The sequence below is a fragment of the Dasypus novemcinctus genome, chromosome 10, assembly GCF_030445035.2.
Source record: "Dasypus novemcinctus isolate mDasNov1 chromosome 10, mDasNov1.1.hap2, whole genome shotgun sequence".
Taxonomy (NCBI): domain Eukaryota; kingdom Metazoa; phylum Chordata; class Mammalia; order Cingulata; family Dasypodidae; genus Dasypus; species Dasypus novemcinctus.
The window spans coordinates 505,866-519,875 of record NC_080682.1 but is presented as its reverse complement, the minus strand read 5'-3'; the positions used below and the strand labels follow the sequence as shown (position 1 = coordinate 519,875).

Below are 14,010 nucleotides of genomic sequence, written 5' to 3'. Positions count from 1 at the left end.
ACAACTTCTCTTTTTAAAAAGACGTATATAAAATTACAAAGGGACCTGAATATCCTAAAGAATCTTTTTTTTTTTTTAATCTCTATTTATTCCTAAACAAATCTTGAAAAAGAATAACAAATTCGGAGCACGCACACTTCCAGATTGCTGTACTTACTACGAAGTTACAGTAGTTAGAACAGCGTGGTGCTGGCAGAAGGCTGGACACACTCAGCGCCCGGGCTAGCCCCCCACTCAGCGCCTGGCCTCGTGCTCGCTCCCCTCCCCTGGGGCCATCCAGGGCGTTTGTGGCTTCTGGTCTCTTCCCCCTTCTCCGTCCTCGACCCCAGCCGCCCTCCTCCCTTCATTCTCGCCGGCCCATCTAGAAGTGTGCAACCCCTTCCCGCTCCCCCCCACGCCCACTGCACAAGCGGTCCAGCCACTCCACGCCCTGGCCCTCCTCCAGGCCGGCTCTCCCCCGCTGGACAGTGTCCACCTGGGCTCTGCCGCGGCCTCCACGGCGCTCAGTGGAGCCTCCCGCGCTTTGCACATGCTGTTCCCTCTGCCAGCAGGGAACGACGCGCCGGGGGTCCTTGCTCGCTCTTGAAATGTTCCCGGCCCCCGCTGGTTGCGGGTCTCCGTGGGCCATCCGCGACCGCCTGTCCCCGTCCGGCTGCACCCCCACACACACACCGCAGCCCGAGGGGCGCCGCCGTGGCGGAGGGAGCGGGCGGGCGGCCGGGGCGACAGCTGGGGGGGCGGCCCTGACCTTCCAGCGCGATCGATGGGGCGCGGCCCGAGCTGCGCGGGGCGGGGGGGGGGGGACCGTGCCCCCCGGCCCCCTCCGCACCCCCCCCCCCCCGTCCGCCGCTATAAAGGGGCTGCGCGGGGCTCCGCCGCGGCTGTGAGCGCTCAGCACCGCCCGGGCGCGCCTCAGCCATGGGCTCCGCACCCGCCGCCGCGCTCCTGCTGCTGCTGCTGCTCCGCGGTCCCGCCGCGCGACCCGCCGCGCCCAGGTGAGCCCCCGCCCCAGGTGAGCCGCCGCCCCCAGGTGAGCCCGCCGCCCCCAGGTGAGCCGCCGCCCCCAGGTGAGCCCGCCGCCCCCAGGTGAGCCCTCCGCCCCCAGGTGAGCCCGCCGCCCCCAGGTGAGCCCGCCGCCCCCAGGTGAGCCCCCGCCCCCAGGTGAGCCGCCGCCCCCAGGTGAGCCGCCGCCCCCCCGGTGAGCCCGCCGCCCCCAGGTGAGCCGCTGCCCCAGGTGAGCCCCCGCCCCAGGTGAGCCGCCGCCCCCAGGTGAGCCGCCGCCCCCAGGTGAGCCGCCGCCCCCAGGTGAGCCCGCTGCCCCCAGGTGAGCCGCCGCCCCCAGGTGAGCCGCCGCCCCCAGGTGAGCCCGCTGCCCCCAGGTGAGCCGCTGCCCCCAGGTGAGCCCGCCGCCCCCAGGTGAGCCCGCCGCCCCCAGGTGAGCCGCCGCCCCCAGGTGAGCCCGCCGCCCCGATTCACGCCGTCCGACCCCCGGCCCGGCCCTGACCCCGGCCATCCCTTCCCAGGGCCCCGCGACACTCGGACGGGATGTTCACGAGCGAGCTCAGCCGCCTGCGGGAGAGCGCGCAGCTGCGGCGGCTGCTCCAGGGCCTGGTGGGAAAGCGCAGGTGAGGGGCGCCGGGGGCCGGGGGCTGCACGCCTTGGAGCGGAGGCGGCCAAAGACGCGGCGGGCTGGGGGCATCCCCGAGAAGGCTCTGCTTGGCGTGGCCGCACCTGTCTCCAGACCCCAGGACTGATTCTGACTTGGGGGGGGGGCAGCGAGCAGGACGCGGGGAAGGACACCGCCTCCGCCACGCCCCCCGCGGGCCGCCTCTGCCTGCTGTGGTCCCAGCCGCGCGCCCCGCAGTCCAGGTGCGCGCGCCCCTCCCAGCGCCCCCCGCCCCTGCCCTCTCGCTCCAGGCGGGCCTGGGGGGCACCCTTCCCCACCGCAGAGCCCCACCCCCACGCCGGGCCTGCCCTCCCGTCCCCGGCGGCCCCCTCCCCTCCGTGGCAGGAACTGGGCTGGCGGCGGGCCCGGTGCGCTGGGAAGGTAAACTGAGTCAGCGCTCCTGAGCAGAGGAAGCCGCGTTTCAGCAGGCGGGCCTGGGTCTGCACCTTCAAGCCCCCTCACGTCGCCCATCTCCCCAGGGCGCCCCTGAGCGACCCCCTGCTTTGGACCTCGCCTCCGCCGCCGCCTCCCAGGCCGGGGTCTGGGATTAGGATTTTGGACCCAGCTACCGGGGGGCAGCTGAAGGAGCCCCGAAGTCCGGACGGCGCAGGAGGAAGTGTGTCCCCGGACCCCGAGCCCCGACTGGCGGGGAGGAGGGCTCGCGCAGGCACGGATCAATAAAGAAGGAATTGTTAAGCCTGGCTCGCTGTGCGCTTCCTTAGGGCTCCCCGCCCCGGGGCGTGCGGGGAAAGGAGCCCCCCGCCCTGGCCGCGCCCACTGCCCTTTACCCCTGGAGGAGCAGTCGCCTCCACCCTGGCCTCCATGGCGGTCTGGGCGCTGCCTCCCTCCTCCGGAGCGAGATCCCGGGGTCCCCGCCGCCACCCCCGGGGTCCCCTAAGCAATTCGGGGCTCAGGACGCCCTCCTCCCAGGGGCTGTGTGGCCAGGGATGTAAGGAGCAAGTGGGCGAGAGTTCGGGGGTCCGCTGAGCAAGCCCCCCCACAGGAAGAGATGAGGGGGCGGGGTCCGGGCCCGTGGCCTCGGGCCCGCTGCTTGACTGTTCTGAGGCTGGGGCACCCCCGGGAGGTGCCCCGGGAGGCCAGGGGGAGGGGGCTGCAAGAGACAAGGGGGAGACAAGGAGCCCAGGCCGCCGGGAAGCAGACAGGTGCAAGAGAAAACCAGGTGCTGCTGGGGAGGGAGCAGCTGGTACCCAAGGCTGGGGAGGGGGGCTCACCCCACCCCTGTTCTGCCCAGTGGCCTCTCCCCACCTGCTGACCTCGGGACTGGGGGAGGGGGCTGGTGGCCAAGGGGAGCCAGGGGTGGACAGGCAAGGGGACATGGGGACAAGGAGAGATGGCACAGGCCCTCACCTTGACCCCTCCCGGCAGCTGTGCGACCCCACCCCGCGCACCTGAGGAAGCGGCTTGTTTGCGCAGCGGCACACAGAGTCTTTTCCTCCCCGACCTGAGGGCTGCGCGGGAGGAAGGACAGCCTGCAAGGGGCCGCTGGGCTCTGACCCCCCGGGTGGCCTTAAGGACTTTGTCCAGGAGGACAGGAGGGACAGGGCAGGCTGGGAGGGGCACAGCAAACCCAGGGGACGAAGGCAGGGCCACTGCCCGGCTCCGTGTCCCCTGACCCTTCCCCCGACACACCTTGCCGTGAGCCGCTCTCGGGGCCCCTGTGCACCTCGCGTCCTGCTGTCGGGGGGTCGCCATCTCCCCAAAGCCCCCTCCACCGGGCTTTGGCTGCCACGTGGCCCCATCGGCCGGGGGCTCCTGGGCGGCCCCTTGGCCGAGGGCACGCGGGCAGCCGGCAGGAGCCCCTTCGGCGGAGGCTGCTCGTAAAGGGCCATAAAGTGGGGCGGCGCCTGGCAAGAGCGAAGGTCGCTGAGGCAGACACTGCGCCAGCGCAGGCTGTCCCAGGGCCCGGACGCCAGACGCGGCTGGGACCCCCCGGCGGGGAGCCTGGAGAGGGGCGGCCGCCGAGATGGGGGCGCGGGGCCTGCCGCGGGTTCCCCTGCTGCTTCCGCTGCTGCTGGGGCTGCTCGGGGGAGCTCCGGGGGCCCAGGCTCAGGGTAGGTGGGCCGGGGGTGGAGGTGGGCCGGGGGTGGGGGTGGGGCGGGGTGGGGGGGGCAGGGGGCGCCCCTGGGGACCGGGCACCCACCCTCGCCTCCCACCACACAGCCTGCTCCGCGAACCAGACCTTGCTGGAGATCCGGGAGAACACGACTGTCAGTTGGGCCCTGGTGGAACTGTACGTCCCCCCCGGCCAGAACGTGACCCTGGGGCCCTCGTCCACCCCCTCGGCGTTTCGGATCCTGGAGAACCAGCTGTTTCTCAACATGACTCCTGACTACGAGGTGCGGGCGACGGGCTGGGCGGGGCGGCTGGGGCTCTGCACCCCAGGCAGCGGCTGACCCCTGGGGGTGGCCTGGGGGCTGCCGTGGGCGGCCGTGCGGCGGGCACGGGTGACTCCCGGTCCCTGTGCCCCACAGGAGCACCCCCTGCTGCAGGCGCACCTGGAGTGCTGGAGCAGGGATGTGGTGGTGAGTGCCCCCCCACAGGCGCTGCCCCCGGGACCCCCGCGCCGAGCGGGCCTGAAGGCCGTCCCCGCGCGGCGACACCCACAGCGCCGGCCCAGACTGGGCTGCGGGCCCCTGGGGGAAGGTGCCTCAGCTTCACCTCAAACCCGGAGCGGCCCGGCCCCCTTGCCCCTCCCTGGTGCCCACCTGCCGGCGCAGCCTTCGGCCCTGACCTGGAGTCGGCTCCCCCTGCCCAGCCTGGCCCGAGCCCCTCCCTCCAGCTCCTGGCCCCCGCACCCCCGCCCCACCTGGCCCTTCGTGGCCCCTCCTCACCCCATCAAAGCCAGATTCCTCGGGGTCCCAGGCCTGGGGCCACACCCGTGCCAGCCGTCCACCTCCGCCTGCCCGCGGTCCCTGCCCCACCACTCCCCCGCACTGCCCCCTCCCTGGCCCGCACCCCGCCCTCCACGGGGCCTCCCCCAGTCCAGACCCCGTTTTCTTAAAACGCTTTTCATTAAGGAGCGTTTCAAGCGCACAGAGCTCAGCGCCGCCGCGCCACAGGCCCCTCCCTCGGATTCCCGGCTCAGCACCCCGCCGCCACCTGGTCGAGCTGGGGTCCCCGGGGCCGTGGGGCGCCCCCTCCTCTGGCGCGCCCAAGTTCCTCCACCCCACCCCACTCCAAGGCCCCCACCTCGGGGCCCTCAGAGGGAAGGGGGTGGGGCGCGCCCCACGCCGGCCCGACCCCGGGGAGGCTGACGGCACCCCTGGCCCAGGTCTCGCAGCTGAGGGTCTTTGTGTCCGTGCTGGACATCAACGACAATGCCCCCGAGTTCCCCTTTGCCAGCAAGGCCATCAACGTCAGCGAGGTGCGTCCCGTGAAGGGGGGCAGGGGGCCGGCCGCGGGCCCCGGGGGCCGTGCGCGTGGCCCGAACTGAGCCCCCTCCACCCCTAGGACACGAAAGTGGGCTCCATCGTCATCCCCGAGACAGAATTGGAGGCCACGGACGCCGACAAAGATGACATCCTGTTCTACACCCTCCAGGGAGAGACCCCAGTCCGTGCCGCCCAGACCCCCACTTTCGATGCCCCCCAGCTTCTCCGAGTCTCCCCAGAGCCTCAGGCTGTGACCTCCCCCCCCCCCCCCAGGGCACCAGCAGCTTCTCCCTGGTGGGCACCAACCGCCCTGCGCTGAGGCTGGACCAGCGCCTGGACTTCGACAGGTGGCCGAGCTTGACCTTCCTGCTGCTGGTGCGGGTGAGTGGGTCCGGGGCGCTGGCCCCTCTGAGCGCCGCCCCCCCGGCCCAGGCTCCCAGGCCTGACCAGCCGGGGACGGCCGTCACAGGACACGCAGGAGGAAGCCGCGCAGCCCAGCCACACGGCCACAGCCACGCTGACCCTGGAGGTCCTGCCCGCTGACCTGCGGCCGCCCTGGTTCCTGCCCTGCGCCTATGCAGACGCCCACGTGTGCCTCCAAGCCCAGTACCAAGGGGCCATCCCCACGGGGATCCAGCTGGTAGGGGGCAATGCGGGGGGCTGGGCCCGGGGCCACAGGGCTGGGGGACAGTCAGGCAGGGCTGGGGTCACAGAGGCTCAGGGGTGCAGCCCGGGCGCTCAGGGGTGCAGCCCGGGCGCCCTGACTGTGCCATGGCACCAGTTTCCGTTGTCATTTTCAAACAAGTGTCCAAATTCCCCAGCCTCTCTGACGCGAGGCGGGCAGAGCCTTCCGTGGCTGCCCGGCGCCCCCCCCAGTGCCTCCCCTTGGCCAACGGCTGCCTCAGTAAGGGAGGGGTCTGCCACTTGACCCCTTGAGAGGGGCGGGGCGAGCCAGGGCCACGGGCTCAGCCTACGCCGTCCCCTGCCGCGCCGCCCCGCAGCCCACCGCCCTCACCCTGCGCCCGGGGCCCATCTACGCCGTGGACGGGGACCGGGGCATCCAGCAGCCCATCCTCTACAGCATCGAGCGGGGTGAGTGCGCATCCGGGGGGCTCCCGGGGCACCCGCCAGAGGGGACGGCGGCTCAAGCCTCGCCTCCCGCCCCCAGGGGACAACGAGACGTTCGCCATCGACAGGGACTCGGGCAACCTCACCATGTCCAGGAGCGTCCCCCACCCCCAGACCTTCCTCCTGGTGGTCAAGGTGCGTCCCCGGCCCCGCCCGCCGAGCCCGGCTCCTGGCGCACGCGGCCTCTGCGGCCTGCCGGTCACTGCTGTCCCCCCGCAGGGCGAGCAGGCCGACCACGCCCGCCACTCCGTGACCCTGGTCACGGTGGAGGCCCGCGCCGCCCCGGGGAGCCCGCCCCGCTTCCCGCAGGGCCTGTACCGCGGCATCGTGGCCCTTGGCGCTGCGCCCGGCGAGGTGGTCAGGGACGCGGCCGACCCCTCCCAGCCCCTCAGGCTCCAGGCGCAGGACCCAGACTTCCCGGTAGGCAGCGCCCGCGCTGGACGCTGGCCCGGCCCGAAGCCCCTCCTGCGGGAATCCCGCGGCCTGGCCTCCCGCGGGCGCGTGCGGCGCGCGCCTTGGGGTGGGCGTGGGCTCCGCGGCCCGGGACTCACTCGGCCGGTTCCAGGACATCAACTCGGCCATCACGTACAGAGTGACCAACCACTCGTCCTTCAGGATGCGCGGCGAGGAGCTGCTGACGGAGGCCACGCTGGCGCTCGCCGGCCGCCTCTACGCAGAGGTGAGGGGCGGTCGGGGCCGGCCGGAGGGGCTGGGGCTCGGGAGGGACCCGAGGTCGGACACGCCCCCTGCCCGCCCAGGTCCAGGCCACCAACACCATCACCTCCGGCACGGCGGCCACGGTGGTTGAAGTGACCGTTGGGGAGAAGGAGCCCCCCACAGGTGAGACCCCAGGTGAACACGGCCGGCTCCCCAGGTGGCTCCTGCCCTGGCGGCAGGTCCCAAGCCCAAGCCCTGTCCCCCCAGGCCCCCCAGACCCTCCCACATCCCCAACAACCGGAAGGACACCTGGGCCCACCGGCACCACTGTGGAAGCCCCCGGGTCCGCCGGCACCACCGTGGAAGCCCCCACGGTCTCTGCCACCACTGTGGAAGCCCCCAGACCCACCGGCACCACCGTGGAAGCCCCCACGGTCTCTGCCACCACTGTGGAAGCCCCCAGACCCACCGGCACCACCGTGGAAGCCCCCACGGTCTCTGCCACCACTGTGGAAGCCCCCAGACCCACCGGCACCACTGTGGAAGCCCCCACCGTCTCTGCCACCACTGTGGAAGCCCCCAGACCCACCGGCACCACCGTGGAAGCCCCCACGGTCTCTGCCACCACTGTGGAAGCCCCCAGACCCACCGGCACCACCGTGGAAGCCCCCACGGTCTCTGCCACCACTGTGGAAGCCCCCAGACCCACCGGCACCACCGTGGAAGCCCCCACGCCCTCTCAGGGACCCTCCACCACCGGCTCTGGGGGGGCCACTGGCCCCCGCCCACCACTTCCTGCGTCGCCCACCCCTGGGCCTCCCGGTGCGGGAACCAGCACCTCCTCTTCATCAGCCACGTCCAGTGGGGGCTTGACGCCGACCCCGAAGCCAGGATCCTCTCAGCCAGTGACCCCTGGGCCCAGCAGGCCCACCTTGCCCTCAGGTAGCCCCCAGCCCCATTTGCTGTGGTGTTGTCCCGGCCCCTGAGCCCTGGGCTGGGGGAGTAGGGGGCAGCTGTGGGGCAGTCTGCCCAGGCCCAGGTCATCCTGTGAACTGGTCATCCTGGGCTGGACCTGCGCGGGCGCTGGACAGGGCTGGGCGGGCAGGTGCGGGGGGCTCCAGCGAGGTCACCGTGGGGAGGCAGGCGGCGAGCAGGGCAGGTGCAGGCGTGCGATCCAGGGGCCCTCAACGCCCGGCCGGTCACCTCCTGGCCCCAGCACTGTCCCCCGCTCTCCCTCCCGGAGCCAGTGGCGACGGGCAGAGCTGCTCGGGCTCTCGGCTCTGGGGTCTCGCTTGCTTTCGGGGTGTCCTGGGGCCTGGCTCGGCGTGGCACGGGCGGCGAGCTCTGACTGCCGTGGGTGCTGTGTGATCCCCAGCGACGCCCGGGCTCGGCGCGGGGGACCGGCGCTTCTCCACGGCCGAGGTGGCGGCCCTCGGCGGGGTGCTGGGCGCGCTGCTGCTGCTCGCCCTGGTGGCCCTGGCGGTCCTCGTCCACAGGCACTACGGCCAGAAGCTCAAGTGCTGCTCAGGCAAAGCTCCGGTGAGGCCCGGGGGGAGCTGGACAGGCGAGGAGGGGGGATGCAGGCGGAGAGGAGTGGGCGAGGGGAGCGCCCCAGGGGGAGCGGGCTCTGCAGGGGAGCTGCTGGGCGGGGGAGGAGGGGCCGGGCCCCACCGCAGAAGGGAGCCGGCGCCTCGCCCCCCAGGAGCTCCAGCCCAGCAGCTTTGACAACCAGGCCTTCGCTGCGGACGGCGAGTCCAGCTGGGCGCCGGCCCCCAGCCCCCCGCCGCCCGCGCCCCCCGAGCCCGCGCCGCCCGCGCCCCCCAGCCCCGAGCCCGCGCGCGCCCCGGAGTCCCCGGCGGCTGAGGCGGGGGGCAGCCCCGCGGCCGTGAGGTCCATCCTGACCAAGGAGCGGCGGCCCGAGGGCGGCTACAAGGCCGTGTGGTTCGGCGAGGACATCGGGGCGGAGGCCGACGTGGTCATCCTCAACGAGCCCGCCCCGGGCGCGGACGGCGCCGGCGCCTCGGACAGCGAGGGCAGCGGCGCCGAGGACGCAGGCCCGGGCGACCGTGACGGCGACCCCGACCCCGACCCCGACCCCGACTCCACCTACATCTAGCGCGGCCCGCCCGCCCCCCCCAGCGGGTCTGGGCGCCCCCTCCCTCCCCTTGCACTGAATAAAGTGTCCCTTTCGCATCCCCGCCCGAGGCGTCCCGCAGTGGGGGCGAGTCCGAGGCGCGCCTGGGGGTCCTGCAGAGGCCGGCGGGGGTGGGGGCGGCTCCCCACGCGGCCACTCGCGCCCGACCCCACCGAGGCCTCGAGGCCCGCGTCATCGCGCGGGAGCGTGCGGGGACAGGAGGCAGGGCTGGGGGTGGGGAGTGGGCTCGACGCCCCCACCCAGGCCGCTTCGGGTAAACCACCTGCCGGGCCCGGCTTCCCGAGAGGGCTTCCCGAGACGCGCAGCTGGTCGGCCGAAGTTCCTCCCCGGGAGCCCGGGGCAGGGGGAGCCCCTCAACTGAGGGTCTCGGCGCCCTTCCCAGCTCTGATTCCCTGCTCTGCGCCCCACAGGGGTGCTCCCTGCTAAGGGGCCGCCTCAAGCCCCCCAAGAAGGCTCACGTCTGGGGAGTGGTCCGGGGGCCTTCTGGGGTCACAACCCCTTCGGGAAGCCTGTGCTGCGGCGCACGGAAGGGGCAGGAAACGCTGGGGGCGGCCGGGGCGACAGGAGCGGGGGTCTGCCGCCCACCACGGGGGCCGAGGCGGGAGGGGCGGTGCTGGGCGCGGGGCGCAGAGGCCCGGGACCCCCGTGGGCGGTGGGCGTGTGTCCGTGGGGGGGCGACACGGGGCCCTTCTGAGCGTTGAGCCCGAAGCACCTGGGGCCCTGCCCCCGCCAAGCCCCCCCCCGCGGGGCGCCGGTCCCCACTCGGGCCGGCTCGTTTCCCGCTCGCGGGGTCCCCGCTTATCCCACCAGCCGCTGAGCCTCTGCGCGGAAGGGCGGCGGGACCCCGCAGAGGCCGAGCCAGGCGGGCGGACTCGACGGCCACTCCTGCTGCCCCGCAGCGACCCCAGCCCCGGGACCGCCAGCGAAGGGGTCCGCCGCGGCCGCGGAGCGAGTGCGGGCCGCCCCCGCACCCCCGGAGCCCCGCCCCGGCCGCCCCGGCCGCCCTGGCCCCGCCCCGGCCCCGGCCCCATAAAAGCGCGCGCTGCGCTCTTCTCGGCGAGACACACTTTCCGCACCGGCGGCTCCGGCGTCCAGGTACTTGGGACCCGCCACCCGCGACCCGCGACCCGCGCGGAGCCGGACAGGGGCTCCTGGTTCACTGCGCAGAGCCGCGGCCGCGGCGGGGGGAGGCGGAGGGTCAGGGCGCCCAGGTCCGGGACTGGGTGGTGGGGAGGTGGGGGTGGGGGTAGAGGGGGGAGTGTGGGGCGATGGGGGCGCAGAGGGGGGAGCGAGATGGGGGCGTAGAGGGGGGGAGGTGGGGCAATTGGGGCGCAGAGGGCGGGGAGGTGGGGCGATGGGGGCGCAGAGGGCGCGGAGGTGGGGAGATGGGGGCGCAGAGGGCGGGGAGGTGGGGAGATGGGGGCGCAGAGGGCGGGGAGGTGGGGAGATGGCACAGAGGGGGCAGCGAGATGGGGGTGCAGAGGGGGGAGCGAGATGGGGGCGCAGAAGGGGGAGGTGGGGCGATGGGGGCGCAGAGGGGCAGGGAGATGGGGGCGCAGGGGGCGCGGAGGTGGGGAGATGGGGGTGCAGGGGGGAGGTCGCGGAGGCGCAGAGGGCGTGGCCTGAGGGCCGGCAGGTGGCGGGTGGTGTGGGAGAGGGAGGGCGCCTCCTGCCCGCGCCTCCGCCTCTCCGCTCTCCGCTTAGGTTTCGCTTTCCGGGACCCCGCGGGGTTTCGCTTCCCCACGCCTGGGCCTCGCCCCCTCCTGGCGGCCATTCCCGTTGTGTCTGCAGGGTCCAGCCTGCGATCTCCTGTGCAGACTTGGACGCTGGCTCAACACCTGTGACGTCACGTGTGGCTTCACCAGACACATCTGTAGTCACACCACTAGCCACCTTTGCCAAGAAATCCACACCTGGGCGAAGCCTGGCCACAACCCCCAGTCCACGTCTGCGACCACCTCCAACACCGGTTAACACCTGGGCCACACCTGTGACGACTGGCCCTCCGAGTGGTCACACCCTGACAGCTGAACAGCCCGACCGCCCCCTGCGACCTCACCCGCTGCGCCCCTGGGGAGAGCCATGGCCTCAGCCTCCGAGAGGTGAGCGCCCGCGCCTGCCCGTGCCGGCCAGGGCCTGAGCCTCCCACGGCACTGACCCCGGCCGTGGCCGCTCTGCCCGCAGTGGGGACCCGCGTGTGCTCTTCGGAGAGTGGCTCCTGCGCGAGGTCGGCAGCGGCCGCTACGAGGGGCTGCGGTGGCTGGACGCGGCCCGCACGCGCTTTCGCGTGCCCTGGAAGCACTTCGCGCGCAAGGACCTGGGCGAGGCCGACTCGCGCATCTTCAAGGTGGGAGCCGTTCTGCCCCGGGGGCCCGGCCCAGGACCCCGCGGCCCGGCCCGCCGTGCCCACGCCCCCTGCCCCCTCCCCAGGCCTGGGCTGTGGCCCGCGGCAGGTGGCCGCCTGGTGGCTGCGGGGCTGCACCATCCCTGGAGGCCCGGGAGCGCGCCGGCTGGAAAACCAACTTCCGCTGCGCCTTGCGCAGCACGCGCCGCTTTGTGATGCTGCAGGACAACTCGGGGGACCCCGCCGACCCGCACAAGGTGTACGCGCTCAACCCTGAGCCGGGGTGGGGAGGTAAGGAGGGCCGCGGGGGCTGCTGGCTCGGGGGCAGATGGGAGGTTTCAGAAACCGGGTGGGGAGGGTCGGCAACCCACCGGTCAAGGTGCAGGCAGACCCCCTTGGCCTTCCATCGCTAAGGCCGCTGCCGTGGACTGGGTGTGGCTCCAAGTCGCTGTGGGCGGCCGTGGCCAGCTCCCCAGCGGAGGTGGCTGGCCCCTGCCCAGGCCTTGCCCTGACGCCGTCCCCCCTCTTCCTCAGAAGTCCCCGGCTGTGGCACGGCGGCGGCGGCGGCCCTGGTAGGTGTCCCACCAGGAGGGAAAGGCCTGCCTGCGTCGCTCTCCCTGCCGGCGGCCAGCTGCTCAGGGCGCTATCTGCCTTGCAGGGTGGGCTTCCCGCACCACTCCTCCCAAGTGCTGAGGGGCCTGAGCTTGGGCCGGGGTGGACGAGCGCAGCAGGTCCGAGCCTTGAGCCCTGCTACCCGAGGCCTCCTCCCGCGCCGGCCAGGGACGGCGGTGACCTCCTGCACCAAGCCCTGCAGCAGAGCTGCCTCCAGGACCACCTGGCCGCCTGGGCGCTGGCCCCAGGCCCTCAGCTTCCCGGGGAGGGGCAGCTGGCGGGATGGGCAGCGCCGGCCCTGGGGCCCGCACAGGAGGTGGCACCCAGCCTGCCCCCACCCCACGCCTGCCCCCCGCCGGCAGGTGAGCAGGGCCCCACTACCGGGGTGGGGAAGGGGCTGCGGGGCCCCGCACTGCTGCAGCTCACGCCTGTCTGCACAGGGCCCGGCCCGGCGGCGCTGGACGTGACCATCATGTACAAGGGCCGCACGGTGCTGCAGGAGCTGGTGGGGCGCGCCAGCTGCCTGCTCCTCTACGGGCTGCCCTGCAGGGCCCCCACCGCCCCCGCCCCGCAGCAGCTCGTGGCCTTCCCCAGCCCCGCTGCGCTCCCCGACCAGAAGCAGCTGCACTACACCGAGGAGCTGCTGCGGCACGTGGCCCCCGGCCTGCAGCTGGAGCTGCGTGGCGGCCGCAGCCTCTGGGCCCGGCGCCTGGGCAAGTGCAAGGTCTACTGGGAGGTGGGCGGCCCCCTGGGCTCCGCCGGCCCGGCGCCGCCCGCCCGCTTGCTGCCACGCAACTGCGACACCCTCCTCTTCGACTTCAGCACCTTCTTCCAGGGTCAGTGCGCGCCAGCCCCGAGCACCCCGCCCGTCCCACCCCGGGATGCTCGCTGGCACTCACGGGGCCCTTGTCCCGCAGAGCTGATGGAATTCCGGGCGCAGCGGCGCCGCGGCTCCCCCCATTACACCATCTACCTGGGCTTTGGGCAGGACCTGTCGGCCGGGAGGCCAAAGGAGAAGAGTCTGGTCCTGGTGAAGGTGCGGCTGCCCCGCCCAGCCCCTCAGCCCCCTACCTGCCCCCCCCAGCCCCCTGCCCGCCCCAGCCCTGCCCGTGCTTTCTGCTCTCTCCCTGCAGCTGGAGCCATGGCTCTGCAGGGCGTATCACGAGGGCGCACAGCGCGAGGGCGCATCCTCTCTCGACAGCCTCAGCCTCTGCCTGTCGAGCTCCAATAGCCTCTACGACGACCTGGACAGCTTCCTCATGGAGCTGGAGCAGTCAGCCTAGAGCTGGCCACGCTCCCTCCCCACCTAATAAAAGAAGTCCCAGAAGTGACAGTGGTGTCCTGATTGGCCCGGCTTGGTGGGGGCTCAGGAGGGTGCTGGGCAGGCAGGGCAGTGGGTTCGGGTGGGGGGCGCAGAGGACGCTCCAGGGCAGGGAGGTGGCCCCCAGCGGGCCCCATGCACACCCACTTCTGTCTCAACGGAGAGGCCATAAGCGTTGGCACCGACAGGGCTCCAGAAGGGTCCAGCAGGGAAGCAGACTTGGCCCAGCAAGTTAGGGCGTCCGTCTACCACAAGGGCGGTCCAAGGTTCAAACCCCGAGCCTCCTTGACCCGTGTGCAGCTGGCCCATGCACAGTGCTGATGCGCGCAAGGAGTGCCCAGCCACGCAGGGGTGTCCCCTGCGTAGGGGAGCTCCACACGCAAGGAGTGCACCCCATGGGGAGGGCCGCCCGGTGTGAAACAGGGTGCAGTCTGCCCAGGAATGGCGCCACACACACGGAGAGCTGACACAAGATGATGCAACAAAAAGAAACAGATTCCCGTACCGCTGACCAGGATAGAAGCAGTCACAGAAGAACACACAGCGAATGGACAGAGAGAGCAGACAACTGGGGGGGGGGGGGGGGGAGAAAAACAAAAAACAAAAAACAAGGGTCGAGCAGGCCAAGCACAGGCTGCACAAGGGTTTCAGGAAGTTCCCACACAGACGCAGCAGTGCTGCCAGTCCCGCCCCCAGCCCGCCCCCGCAGCCCCTCATCAAGTACTGAGTCGTGGA

At 72.8% G+C, this 14,010-nt stretch overlaps 2 protein-coding genes across 3 annotated transcripts; both read left to right on the top strand.

Moving 5' to 3' along the window:
• Positions 1-3,240: 3,240 nt before the first annotated feature.
• CDHR5 (cadherin related family member 5) lies at positions 3,241-9,036 on the top strand. Of its 2 annotated transcripts, none has more exons than XM_058304878.2 (15): positions 3,241-3,738; positions 3,848-4,023; positions 4,159-4,209; positions 4,959-5,051; positions 5,138-5,239; positions 5,332-5,439; positions 5,528-5,698; positions 6,060-6,150; positions 6,227-6,321; positions 6,406-6,606; positions 6,752-6,865; positions 6,945-7,026; positions 7,696-7,785; positions 8,219-8,382; positions 8,546-9,036. In XM_058304878.2, the coding sequence occupies exons 1-15, from the start codon at positions 3,651-3,653 to the stop codon at positions 8,957-8,959; spliced, it is 2,040 nt and encodes a 679-aa protein (XP_058160861.1). In that variant the 5' UTR covers positions 3,241-3,650; the 3' UTR covers positions 8,960-9,036. The 2 variants fall into 2 exon arrangements, with proteins under 2 accessions (XP_058160861.1, XP_058160860.1); XM_058304877.2 differs by having other exon boundaries at positions 3,242-3,738; positions 7,111-7,785.
• Positions 9,037-10,020: 984 nt separating this feature from the next.
• On the top strand, positions 10,021-13,285 carry IRF7 (interferon regulatory factor 7). The gene is made up of 9 exons (XM_058304876.1): positions 10,021-10,093; positions 10,790-11,100; positions 11,183-11,345; positions 11,429-11,633; positions 11,877-11,914; positions 12,001-12,316; positions 12,395-12,790; positions 12,872-12,990; positions 13,088-13,285. Exons 2-9 carry the CDS (start codon positions 11,081-11,083, stop codon positions 13,235-13,237), a joined length of 1,407 nt encoding a protein of 468 aa, XP_058160859.1. The 5' UTR covers positions 10,021-10,093; positions 10,790-11,080; the 3' UTR covers positions 13,238-13,285.
• Positions 13,286-14,010: the final 725 nt, after the last annotated feature.

What these genes read in the sequence shown, in the direction of transcription:
- IRF7 (XM_058304876.1), top strand. Translation starts at nt 11,081, where the DNA reads ATGGCCTCAGCCTCCGAGAG. An exon ending in CCGACTCGCGCATCTTCAAG is followed by an intron (nt 11,346 to 11,428) that starts GTGGGAGCCGTT and finishes CCCCCTCCCCAG; the next exon opens with GCCTGGGCTGTGGCCCGCGG. An exon ending in AGAGTCTGGTCCTGGTGAAG is followed by an intron (nt 12,991 to 13,087) that starts GTGCGGCTGCCC and finishes CTCTCCCTGCAG; the next exon opens with CTGGAGCCATGGCTCTGCAG.
- CDHR5 (XM_058304877.2), top strand. Translation starts at nt 3,651, where the DNA reads ATGGGGGCGCGGGGCCTGCCGCGGGTTCCCCTGCTGCTTCCGCTGCTG. An exon ending in CGCAGGACCCAGACTTCCCG is followed by an intron (nt 6,607 to 6,751) that starts GTAGGCAGCGCC and finishes GGCCGGTTCCAG; the next exon opens with GACATCAACTCGGCCATCAC. An exon ending in CAGGCCCACCTTGCCCTCAG is followed by an intron (nt 7,786 to 8,218) that starts GTAGCCCCCAGC and finishes TGTGATCCCCAG; the next exon opens with CGACGCCCGGGCTCGGCGCG.